The 13,593-nt window shown below is 35.7% G+C and overlaps 1 protein-coding gene across 1 annotated transcript; it reads left to right on the forward strand.

Moving 5' to 3' along the window:
- Positions 1-316: 316 nt before the first annotated feature.
- On the forward strand, positions 317-11,927 carry LOC104899575 (uncharacterized). Its single transcript, XM_019250917.3, is given in 16 exon segments — positions 317-679; positions 2,034-2,209; positions 2,307-2,373; positions 4,164-4,274; positions 4,385-4,470; positions 4,473-4,538; positions 4,541-4,572; positions 5,125-5,210; positions 5,893-6,088; positions 6,486-6,597; positions 8,922-9,049; positions 9,141-9,347; positions 9,478-9,587; positions 9,844-9,973; positions 10,407-10,556; positions 11,391-11,927. Coding segments are annotated over 15 exon segments (1,785 nt in total). The 5' UTR covers positions 317-679; positions 2,034-2,121; the 3' UTR covers positions 11,607-11,927.
- The last annotated feature ends 1,666 nt before the right edge of the window (positions 11,928-13,593 follow it).

Here is a 13,593-nt window from a genome sequence, read left to right on the forward strand (position 1 = left end):
ACTAAGTTGAATTTGAGTTTGAAACATTAATAGAATCTTTTTGAAAAGAAGACATAATTCAAAACATATCACTTAAATAATTCCCACAATAATATACAAAGGTATGTCCAGGTCCGGTCCTGAACAAATCCAAGATGGGACTCAGAACATGGCCAAAAAAACTAAAGAAGTAGCCCAAGCAAGCCCAGTAATAATTTTTTTGCAAAAGTAGCACGCTGACACACATACCAAATTACCAATCCAGCAGGCAGCAAGAGAACTTCTCTCTCCTCACCATCTCTTCGATCTACTCCATTAACCACTGGGTATTTGTTCCTCACATCTTCTTTACCATAAATTAGCGAAATTCAACCCCACAAAATTAGTTCTTCCTCTCTATGTTGTCTATTCTTACTTCTATGAAACTACTGCTAGTGAAAATCAAAAATAGCATCACCGAGATCTTGTTCGTCAACGGGAAAAACCGATTCCTATAATGGCTATAAATTTAAACTTTCATGTCTTCTCAATTCAAATATGAAATTCGAAATTCAGTTAATTACACTTTGCTTAGTTTAATTTACTGATTTTTATTGCTTAGTTTAATTTACCGATTTTTATTGCGTTTATGCAGATTTTGGACCTTTTGGTGTTGGAGACTGACTTTGAAGATTGTAAACAATTACACAGAATAATTGAGGTGGTTTCTTTTTTTACAATTAATATTTTTTGTGTTGTTTAGTAATTGTGTTAAATTTTATTCAATTATGCCTCCTCGATTTAGAAAATTTGATTCGGGTCATGAAAAACGAATGAAAGAATCCCAAGTCTCTAATCCGAATGAAAATTATGCTACTAATAACGGTGATCACAATTTGAATGAAAATAATGATCCTAGTGTTGGTTGAATTTTCGCCTCCAAAAGTGTTTCAGGATAGCACTTTTTAGATAGAAGATTGTATTACTACTTATTTGGTAAGAAAGAATCATAATCTAAGTATATTATAGATATTTTTGAGATCGTTGTACGTAACTTTGAATTTTTTTAATATAAGGGCCTCATTTTTAACTTTGAGCACATTAGGCCGGGCTGGGTATGTCTTCTATTATCAGTTTTTTTTAGAGAATTATATTATCTCAGTTTTTTGCAATTAATTGGTTTATATAATTCGTTGTTCTTGCCTGCAATTTCTTGATATACTACTTTCACGATTTCATTTATACCCAGAAACCCCTATCAAAATATTACTCCCTCTGTTCTTTTTATTGTTCTCACTTAGAATCTTGACACTATTCATACTTAGAGAGAATCTTCTTAATTTTTTTCAATTTATAAGAAAAAATATAGTCATGTGGGATCTTGTTTGATTCATCTCAATTAGTAATTATTAATATTCAATCGGTATAATTTTTGGAGATTTTATTATAGATGGAGATTTTGGAGATTTTGGACAATATGTTATTATAGATGGAAGAAAATTTTATCAATGATAACTAGGATATATTAGAAAATGAGCAAGTTCACAATGATAACGAGAATAGTGAGTTTCAAAATTGGGTTGTGACTTGGGATCAAATGAGAAATTTAGCTACCATTAAAATGATTTGTTTAGTTACATATGGATTATACCTACTACGAAAAAAACTACATCTACATTATGAGTTATAATCATATGCCTTCAAGAGAACAAACAATTGAACGGCATGCAGCAAGGAAAAACTACATTATGAGTTATAATCATTATGAGTTTTTTTCCTTCCTGTTCTTCCAACCATAAGATTTCTTTCTTTTCCTTCTTATTAACCAAACATCAAAAAGTTTAGTTTTTTTCCTTTCCTTCCTTTCTCATCCCTTCCTTTCCCTTCCCTTCTTTACTAAAAAAAAATACCAAACACACTGTAACTAAGTAGTTTTTGTTAACTCCATTGTAATTGCTATTGCTTCAAAAATTCGTTCAATTTAAGTGACTTTCTAAGTTTCTCTCTTCCTCTAATTCCAGTTTCATCCTTTGATTTTAATCCAGCGATTTTTTAATCTATTAAGTTTCGCGCAGGTTAGGGTTTTATCGGATACTGGTTTTTCCAGTTGCACAAAATTTGGGTCACTGTCGATCTGATTTCGTGGTAATTTGATTGAAAATAATGGGGAAAGAAAACGATGTAGCTTCTTCCATGGACATCGACATTGAAAAATCGACTGTTTCCGATCAGCCTAAATTTTCCATTCATGGTATTCTTTAAAAGTTTTTGGTTTTATTTTTCATGGGATAATTGTTGTTTGATGATTGTAATTCTGATATTTCGGTTGAATTTTTGAATGATGTTAGTTTTGCATCTTTTGAAATCTGCTCAAATGCAGCATGGACTGCGTCATGGTGATTACACTCGTTATAGGTACTTGCAATTGTCTCTATTATTTTCAATTGAAGAATTTAGATTGATTATATGCATTATGAATTTTTTCTTTTGAAAATTGCACAATGTATACTGTTATTAGGGTTGGGGGTGGCATGGCAGGGGTAGGGACAGGACAGGGATGGGAGCGGATGGAGGGGGGAAAAGGTGTAAAGACTTTATTTTGTTGAGTTTTGATGATCCGATGATTATCAATGCATGGAAAGTATAGGTGATTTCCTTGGTGTGAACTTTTTGAATTGTATATTGAGGCAGAGCGCTGTTAAGTTTGTATTGGAGATAAACATATCTTGTATGTCATGGGGGCATTTACGGTGGGGGTGGACAAAGAACAACACGATTTGTTAACAATATAGAATCGGTTCAGTGAAAGCTCGGTTTGAGCTTTCTTTGTTTGTTAAGGAGCCGAGTTGGAGCTTAAAATATTAGTTCAAATACTATGCAAGCCAAACTCAATATCAATTGTTTTCTACTCGTAGGCTCATGAATCCGTTAATTTAACAAGAAATATGAATCTCTGGTTAGAACATGAATTTGCTAGTTCTAATTCTAAAATAATAACAATATGAGAGGACAAGTATGCATAGGAATTATGTTATATGTTTCTCTCTTATTTCAAGTAAATGATATTACGACATATTTATAGTTTACAATATTGATTACAACCTTACGTACAAAGCTAAGGTTTTTTCAGTGCAAATTATCTTTACAATAAAATCCTTTAATTTTATATTAGTTAATACTTAATATAGCATAACTAATAATTCAAGTTTGAATTTCTTCATCTCTTTGCAATAATTTATTAAAACGTTTAGCTACAGAAAGAAGGCAAGTGTAAACACGAGTTGCACAAGTCAAAAACTAGTATGGAAGCCGAACGGTAAACATACTAACATTGGTATTATAGTGTGCTTATTGTTGGAACATGGTTTATCGAGTCAAGGTTGAGTTCAGCTCGAACTCTAATTATTCTTATCAAGCCAAGATCGAAGAAAGATTTTATGGTCGAGAGGGTTAGAGTTTGGTCGGGCCCGGCTCATGGCCGGCCTTAATTTATGGTATCGCGCACATTTGTAGCGAATAGAAGTTTGCATAAAACTGAATGGAACTGTATATCACGAGACGATTTCAAATATACAGTTTTAAATAGTTTTAGTAAGTTGATACACAATATGAACCTCAAATATGCCGTCTATTTTAAGTTTGTATAAAAATAAAAATAGTCTGCATAATAAGTCAAATTGCAGATTCAAATATTAACAACAGTATGTTTAAATACAAATTCTGTTTTTTGATTTTTTCCTTCTTCTTTCATGGTTGAGAGTCTTGAGACCCGCTTCTTTTTTCTCATCATATTTACAAATTCGCCATTGTGATAAGCGATTTTGTTTTGCTCTGATATAAACATGGAATTTCTCATTGAGACAAGTCTATAAGGTTTGTGTTGTGAGGCAAGGTATGGTGGCTTACGCCAAAATCATGCAGAAAGATGGTTGTAGAATCTGTTGCACTTGGCTCATATATGATGCTTTTGTAGATGGTGGTCAAACTACATCTTGTTATGCATGTGACATGAAGGAAGTTAATGTGGTGGATTAGCTTAAATTACCTTTATGAAAGTTTGGGACACCTCTACTTCCATGTCTAGACTTAAATATCTGATTTTATCTTTAAAATCAGAATGAAACACTGGTAGCCTGTATCTTGTGGCATTAACTGTAATATTCTCAAGGTTGCTTTAATGATTTATTGGAATGTTTGAATGGCAGGCGCTACTGTACAGCTCGTCTGAGAAGGCTGTATAAATCGCTCAAGTTTACGCATGGTCGCAATAAATACAGTCGGAAAGTTATCACTGAGAGCACTGTCACTGATGTAAGGTATGCATTATAAATTGATTAACCACTACTTCCCTATCTATTCTCAGCTAATTGTTCCTTGTCTGTTCTGTGAAATTCTAAGGGAGTTTTTGATATTTGGATGCCAATAGGTTTCTCCATATTCTTTTCTATACTGCTGAAAGAGCGTGGAGCCATGCCATGGAGAAAAGACAACTACCAGATGGTCCAAATGGACGTTCTATCTGATTGGCAGATTGAGGAAGGCTGTTAAAATGGGCTACTCTTTCGCTCAGCTTTGTGCAATTAAGGAGATTCCAGAACGTCTTTGGAAGCCGAGGTCTGGTCTCATACATATTACTTATTGATTTATTTTACTCGTCTTATATGTAGACCCTTAAGTGCTATATTTTCTCCTTTCCATTGACTACTTTAAAAAGTGTTATTTTGGTCTTGTGAATGATTATGGTAATAAGACTGAAGTAAATCATTTTTTCGTATTATTTGTGACTATTGTGAGAGGTGCTGTTTTCATGGTCACATGGAGCTGTAGAACTTGCATTCTAATTTTATCTAGTAGAAAGAAACAATATTTTATGGGCTAAGTTTATATCAGCTCATCATGCATGATGCATCTCTGGAATTTTCCTTGAGGGCCAAAGTGTTTCATAAGCTGTTACCATCCTCATTTGGACTCTTTCTTCTGAATGTCTACTGACATTTGCAAGTCCACAATTATGGAAGTGTCAGAGTTACAGAGCAATTCCACATCTTTTAGTCTGTTTAGCTTGATGTTATTCAAGAACATGAGGTTCCGTTATATGACCAACATGGTTTTTGAAGTTTCTCTTTACTTGCTTGGAACTGAACACGTGTTCTTCACCATGGTCAGGCATATGCATCATATATGAAAGGAAACTTGTTGTTCGAGCAAGATCAGAACTGGGATATGGCGTTAAGGAATTTCAAGAGTGCCAGGTGCGTCATAGTGTCTTAGTGTGTAACAGTGTCAGATCTTTTATTTATTTATTTTTAAGATCGAAATCTCTTCTGTGTTTCATATATATATATATATATATATATAATATATATATATAATATATTTAATATATATATATATATATATATATATATATATTATATAGATCAAATGAGAATGAATCTCAACCACACGATTGGATTAGAGTTACAACACTTGTTCATTAGAGTTATACCCCCCTAAAAAAATTTGAGCCCAAAAAAGAAAAAAAAATTTCGAATTTTTTTTCTTCTAATATTCTATTTTTGGAGTTACATCACTTTTTCATTAGAGTTACGTTACTTATTCATAAGAGTTATATCGTGTAAAATTTATTCTCATTTCTCATGTAAGTATTCATTCTCACATAAACTCACTTCTATATATATATATATATATATATATATATATATATTATATATATATATATATATATATATATATATATATATATATATATAAACGACTTAAGTAAAACCTGGAGATGATAGAATAGTTGTTTGAGTATCATATATTGGTTTTAGTTGGAACCCAAATACGTGTAGGCTGCATGTTTTAGGAATAATATGATTGATTGTGGCAAAACTGATTGTTAGTTTATGAAAGCAGAGCATAATTATTCTAGTTATTTCCTCTTTCCAGGGCTGTCTATGAAGAACTTGGGAAATATGGAGACCTCGAAAATCAGCTTCTTTGTCGTGAACGTGTGGAGGAGCTAGAGCCTAGTATTAGGTATTGCTTGCACAAAATTGGCCAGTCTAACCTGCAAGCTTCAGAACTTCTGCAGATTGGTGAAATGGAGGGGCCAGCACTGGACCTTTTCAAATCCAAATTGGAGGTAGGTCAAGCCTTTTAGTAAGTTGATGTTTGAACCACTCTGCTAGTTAGATGGTAGAAGCTGAAGGTTATATTCATGTTTCTGGGAAGCTCCTTACTTTTACCAGAAAATGCATAATATAGGAGACACTTTAAGACTGTTCACTCACCTAGAAGATTTAGAATACTTGTACTAGAACATGCTGTAGTTCGGAGGGGTTTCCTTGGGTGATTAAATCGACCAAATCTTCTGTATTCCAAAAGTGCTCCTGATCTTTGAAGATTCTATGGTGGTGGAGAAAGCTTTCACAATTACTTCAAATCTGTGATATATCCTGTGTTGAGCAGGAGCCCTTAAACTTCATGCACAGGCTACAGTAACTTTATTATAGTTGCTATAACTATATTTTTATGTACAGGCTGTCATGGCTGAGGCAAGAACTCAACAGGCTGCTTCAATGACAGAGTTCATTTGGCTGGGACACAGATTTCCCATCTCAAATCCTAAGACTAGGGTTTCCATTTTAAAAGGTTAGTAGTTTTATTATCTTTTGATTCTAGAAATAACATTAGCTCGGTTAAAATACTTTCCTAGCAGTCTATGACTTGTGTCTTGGAGACTTCCTCCCACCATACTTAGACCTGTTCGCTGATTCCTAGAAATTGTTCGCTTTGTATCTGTTCTCTAGGTGCTATTTGTCAAAATTTAAAGATTCAAGCACCAGTTTTCTGCAAGCAATGCTGTCTTGAGTTCTGTCTATTATCCTCCGTAGTAGTAAGGTTGACCAGATGGCGCCAGAGTAGGGACATACGATGATACAAATCTTAGGTCAGTGAGACATTTGGGGGTTGGCACACATTAAACACACTCTGGATTGGCTTCTTATTTTTGATATTTATCAGGTCAGAGAAAGGCCTGGCCCGTAAGCTGGCCCCCTTTAAAACCCATTACTTAATAAGGATTTGTTACGCGCGATATGCCGACGACTTACTATTGGGAATCGTGGGTGCCGTAGAGCTTCTCATAGAAACTAGTTTTATATGCACGCAATGCGTTCAAAAATACGAAGAAAAATAATTTTTTTTAATTATATCTAATAAATTAGGGAATTATGAATTGTTGACTGTTTTCTTTTTGCAATGCCTTTTTTTTATCTTTTTTTACTTTTTTGATTAATTAGGTAGTTCCCTTTTTTATTTTTACTTTTTCTATTTTTTAATTAAAGTTAGTTACTCTTTTTTTTTTTTTTTTTTTTCTATTTTTTGGTGTCCCACTTCCTACAATCCGGCCTGAACCTTTGGGTAGGCTCTGCGGGATCAACAACAATAGCTGCACGGAGTACGGTAGAATTCCTCGGTACGGTCATTCGGGAAGTCCCTCCGAAGACGACTCCCATACAATTTTTGCGAGAGCTGGAGAAGCGTCTACGGGTAAAGCACCGTATCCATATAACTGCTTGCCACTTACGCTCTGCCATTCATTCCAAGTTTAGGAACCTAGGTAATAGCTAGGTTGCACATAGACGGATTCGGGTACGGGTGCGGATTCGGGTACGGGGATAGAAAACGGCAAGATTTTGAAATTTTAGGAAAGGGTACGCTTACCCGTACAGGATACGTATCGTATCCGGTACGGGTACGGGTACGGGTATGAGTACGGGTACGAGTACGTGACCTAGAAGAAGTACCCATGCTACATAGGGTAATAGTATCCCGATCAAACAGCTGACGAAGGGGATGAGCAAAACAGGGAGTCTACTGGACGCGGTTCAACTAGCGGAAAGTCTTTCCACAGCTAGAGTAAGAAGTCCCCAAGTGAGCGTATTATGGGAGACCGTCAAGCACATCCGGCAAGGATCAAGGGAGATCTCGTTGTTGCATAGCTCAGGTCAGAGCAAGGTGCCTATAGTACGTATTGTCTTGCATAAAGGCAACTGAAATGCGGAGGCATCTGGAATTGCAGTGTTGTTCAAGGTTGCCTTTCCTAATTCACCTTGGCATACTTACCCTGTAAGGAGCTGAGTAGGGCTTATTTGTGCAAAATTATCATTTACCAGGGAGAAGCACCTGCCTTGATAGACGAATCTCTGTCTCCAACACTTCTGTCAACACAAGTGATGATTCCTAAGGACAGTCATTTACTGCTGTTTGTCGACTGTTGATCTACGTAGCACACAATTTCTTTGATTTGGAGATTCGAGATATTCTGCTCCTTTGAGATTTTTGTAGTATAGATGCTAAAAGTCGCTCTTGAAGTAAGTTTAGGGAGAGAATCTATGGTGAATCAAGTGGTGTGTTAAAATGCTGAAGTAGGATAATTTTGCTTCGTTCTTTCAAGTTGAGAAGTCTGATTGTTGATCAAAAATTCTAAATTGTCTCATGCTGTTCTTCAATAAGATTATGTGAATTTGTTCCATGATCTACTTTTCAAAGCTCATGCTCTAAAGGTGCCATATCCTTGTGAAGTATAAAAAAATCCTTCTTTTTAGTTTAAAATTTATCGTTCTCCTCTTCATTGATGTCAGGTTTCTTCTCTGTAACCTGTATCTACTTCATTATTCTGGAATAAACTCACTTAGTTTGCTTCTAAATCTCCCTCCTTAGTCGGGGGATGATCTGGGTGTTTTCTTTACTCAATTTTGTCTCGAGGGTATGAGAGCTATGGTATAAGAGTTGGCATAATTGGCTGGCTCTTCTAGAGCCTGCTTCTGGGGCTATATTGTGCTATCTGCTTTCTACTGTTAGTCGTTATTTTCTGAGCCTTCGCTGCCGTCTTTCCTAACCAATCATATGTTGTTGCAATTCTTATCTTATCAACCTAATATGTAATTTTCTCGTCGTATACATTTGAGCAGCTCAAGAATTGGAAAAGGATCTGTATGGTCCAACTGCAGACTCGCTCTCAGCTGAGAAAAAACTTGCTGTCTTTGACAAGATTTTTTCTGCCTATCATGATGCAAGGAGTTGCATTCGCAATGATTTGGTATGCACTGTCTGGTTCAAAGCTTTTTATCTTATGTCCCTTTGTGGCTTTGGTGTATGAAATTTTGATTGCTGAAGATTTTGCTACGTAGATCACTGCTGGGAGTGCTGAAAATGTGAAAGATGATTTGAATGGACTTGACAAAGCTGTAAGTGCCGTCCTTGGACAGCGTACTATTGAGCGAAACGAACTTCTAGTCAGCCTTGCCAAGAGCAAACTAAGCAGAAACCGTGATGACAAAAATGAAAAACTTACCAAACCAGAAGAACTTGTTCGCTTGTACGATCTCTTACTTCAGGTAAGAATGATCCATGTTCTGGAAGTTTGTGATGCTTTCTTAATTGGATGAGGCTGGTTGGTATTTCTTTTGTGCAGCTAATTTAACTTTTCTATATGAAAATCATGTAAATTTTTGTTATCATTTGCAGAATGTAGCTGATCTGTCTGATTTAGTCACTTCTGGGAGGGATAGTAAACATGAAGAAGTGAAATTTGCCGAGGAATGCGCTCTCAAAAGTTTAGCTTTCCGAGCAGAAAGGTATTCTTCCCACATTCTTTTTATCTTGTATTGTGAACTAATTTTTGTTGGTTTCATTGTTGTTGATATGCATGTACCGAGTCAAGAACCCATATTGTGCATTCTGCTCACCAGCTAGTGCTATCATGAGCATTCCTCGATTATTGTCATCGTTGTTGTCAACTATCATGAATGTTTTTCTGTCAAGTACTTGGATTTCTCGGGTTGTTCTTATGACTATCTCTAACAATTTCAACGCGCTACAATTTCTTTACAGGTGCTTTTACTTGGCAAAATCCTATAGTTTGGCAGGAAAGAGAGCTGAAGCTTATGCATTATATTCTCGTGCTCTTTCTTTGGCGGAGGATGCATTGAAAAAGTTACAGAGCACAGCAAACAAGGAACAGGTCAGTACACTCATCAGTGTTTCTTCTTTACATATTGTGCGCTGCAGTTATGTCGAACATGCTCCGAGTGGCTTTGGACTGTATCTCTGTCTATTTGTCTATCGAAGCTAGAGGATTTTTTTTGGAAAGGGAAGCTAGAGGAAAATCTTGAGCGTATTAATTTATCTTGTAAACTTTTTGGTAGTGAATAGTGATCTCTGCAGAATCTCATGGAATAAAAGTAGGGAGTATGGTGGAAGGACTTTGACTTGTGGTGATAAAACTGATGCCTTGGAATTCTTTGTTGTGCATGCCTAGGAGATTGGATATACATGCAATTTGCCGGGTCCTTGTCTGTATCTTGCTTTGGATTGTGAATTGTAGCAATATGGATAAGCAAGTGGCACTTTAACAGAAGTTTTCTAATATGTATATTGAACTCTTTCTGTGACAGGGAATGCTGGAGGAGTTGAAGACATTACATCACCAGTGTAGATCAAACATTTGTATAGAACATGCTACAGGAATCTTGGAAGAGCAGAAGATACCTGAAAAGCTTTCAAAAAAGATATCAAACATGTCTCTGACCGGGGCAGATAAGAAGGTTTGTCTACAAAAATTATGGTTTACTGTATATGATATCATGAAATTATCTTGAACATACCTTCTCTTTTCCATTCAAATTTTTTTAGATATGTAAGTTGAAGTCCCTTGCAAGAAGGGGGAAAATGGGGATCCCTCTTGCAAGGGGTGAGACTCGATCCTAAGACCTGTGGGATTGGAGGTGATTCCAATACGACTAGGCTATCACCTGCTACTCTATTTTCCATTCTGATTGCAACATGAGGATTGTGCAGGGGTTTTGCAGGAGAAGGATCAAATTGGTTTAAGGTTAAGGTGGTCTCGGTGTAATGTTTGGTTTATGGACTTTGGGTAGGTGGAGGTCTTGTTAGCTGAGAGAGAATGAGTTAGAACTACAAATCTGATCTGAAATTGGTGGTGGTGGGTTGCAAGGATGAACAGGGCTGATTTTGAAGAACTCGTAGAGCTTGAAATCTGATCTGAGAGAGAGGGGGGGATTAAAAGGTGTAGTTATGTTAAATGCTAGGTGTTAATAAGCTAATTAGGTTTAATAGGGGTGCGATGTGCTAATTATTAGTGTTAGTTTTCGAGGAAAGGGACTATAATTCACACGTATAGCTACCAAATATGGTAGTGTTGCATAGATTGTATGGTTGGGGCTTACTTGCTTTGGTTATAGCTCATGATTATATTTCTATACTTGTGCTTAGTCATTTTAAGTTCACGGGTATACCATACCTTTCTCTGGTGTTGGCTAGTAACCTAGATTGATTCTGTTTCTTTTGTTGGCCTACATTTTCTGTATGCATGTGTTTTTTCTTAACATTGTTTGACTCATTTAACTTCATTCCAACAGGATAAATTCCTTGCTGAGAAACTCGACGTGTACGAACCAGCTGTCAGTGATTCCAACACTAAAGTACCTCCCCGCATTGAAGCTTTCCCTCCAGCTTTTCAGGCAATCCCGAGAAATCCAATAGTCCTCGACCTCGCTTATAACATGATCGAGTTCCCCTCACTTGACAACAGGATGAAGAAGGCGAGGGGGTTCATCAGCAGGCTTTGGAGATAAGTACACTTCTTGGAAATGGGAGCAATTCTGGAGTGCTCCCGAGATTCAATGGATTAATACTTCAAACACCTTTACAGCCTATGCTTTTTTGCTGTTCTGGTTTTTGGCTGTATGTTACCGTAATCATTTTTCTCACAAATGAACAATTTTGTATTTCTCAGTTCTATATTTCCTAGGTTTTATACTCTTAGAATGGTGTACGTGGATGCTGACGTACCAGAAGCGATATATAGGACGCCAGTTCTTATCAGAGTTTTGATGATCCAGAAAATTTTGAAAAAACTGATAAAGTTAATGAAATGTAGTTGTTTCTTGTGTAAAGCTTCACAACTCGGTTGGTGAATGGTTTATAACTCTTAAGTCATGATATCTGGCGAGTTTTGGGATAATGTCTTTACATGTATAGAGCTTGAGAGTTGTCGACCAAGAACAGCTTATGATGCAGAAAAGCCACATGCGTTGTTTAGAATTAAGTTCTAAGGAATTAACCTAATAGTATAATGTTCATGAATTAGTAGTATCCATTTTAGACTGCAAGGTACGTGCTTTTGATTTTTTGTGTACTGTATACATGCAATGCTTGTCTTGCCGGCCGTTGACCAAATATCTACTTGTGCCTTTTTGACTTTTGCCAGTTGCCAAGTTAATGGATACTCTGTCCCGCTGATACTTATCCTTTTGGTAGTAATTTTTTATTCTGTTAACTCGATAGATTAAGGGGTCGTTTGGTTCAAAATAAGGAATGAAAAGGGAATGGAATGGGATGAAAGGATGGAATGGAAATGGAATGTGTTACTTTAGACACTTGTTTGTTTTGATGTAAGAATGGAATCATTGGCCTAATGACTCCCTTACTTTTTGTTTCCTGTGGTGTGAGGAGGGTTTCAAGATGGGGGAATCAAATTTGGGTTAGTAAGGGAGTGGAAAAAATGGATAACCCAACCAAACATAAAATAAAGGAGTGTTACATCAATCCGTTTCCAAGCCTAAAATATTTCCAACCAAACGGACCCTAAAGGGTAAGTTGTAGAGAAACAAATTGTGTTGGTTCTCTTTTTGAAATTTCATGCTAAGAGAAAGATGCACACAATGTGTTACAGAATATATGGAGGGACAAGGAAGTATAAACAATAACAGGTAGGGGTCAAATGCTTAATAACGCTTCTATTTAGTTTTTTTTTTTTTTTGAAAGACTTCTATTTAGTGTTTTTTTTTTTTTTTTTTTTTTGAAATGGTAATGTAAAATCAAATTGGTAATGTCCTCAAAAGTTAAAACAATTCGTATTATGTGCAATCCTAACGGTTAGGGGACACATGTTCATTAACACTTACTTCTATGTAGTATGAAAATGGTGAAGTAAAATCGAACTGGCAAGGACATCAAAAGTTAAATAATTAGTATTGTGTGCAACCCTAATTGTGTGGGGCTACATGCTCATTGACGCTTACTTCTATTTAGTGTAATGGTGAAGTAAAATCAAACTGACAAGGGCATCAAAAGTTAAAGCCATTAATATTGTGTGCAACGGATGTATAATAACAAGTTTTTTTTACCCGAGCGATGCACCGGACAGTTACAATTATCAAATATATTATTATTCATAAGTTTTATAATTGATTTTATTAGCTTTTCGTAATTTCTTTATAGCGCGAAGTTGGAAAATGAAAGTTATGGCATGACAAATTGTTTTTTTAAAAAGTACTTCCAAGCAATAGGGGATAAAAATAAGAATGTCAATGCAGTTGGGTGGTAAGAGAATGTTAATTACCTTAAGAAAAGAGTTAGAGATCAAAAGGTTTGGTCTATGTATTCATATTTACATATAATTGTAAGACTTTATTATATATGCTTTATTTTGAAATATTAAACATTGAAATTATGGTGGATTGGTGGTTATACTCTATATCAAAGGTCATATGTTCGATTTCTATTAACTACATATTATTAATATTTTTTACCGAGGTCATAAACATGTGTAGTGACACC

The sequence above is a fragment of the Beta vulgaris genome, chromosome 7 (genome assembly GCF_026745355.1).
Source record: "Beta vulgaris subsp. vulgaris cultivar EL10 chromosome 7, EL10.2, whole genome shotgun sequence".
In the NCBI taxonomy this organism is placed as follows: Eukaryota; Viridiplantae; Streptophyta; class Magnoliopsida; order Caryophyllales; family Amaranthaceae; genus Beta; species Beta vulgaris.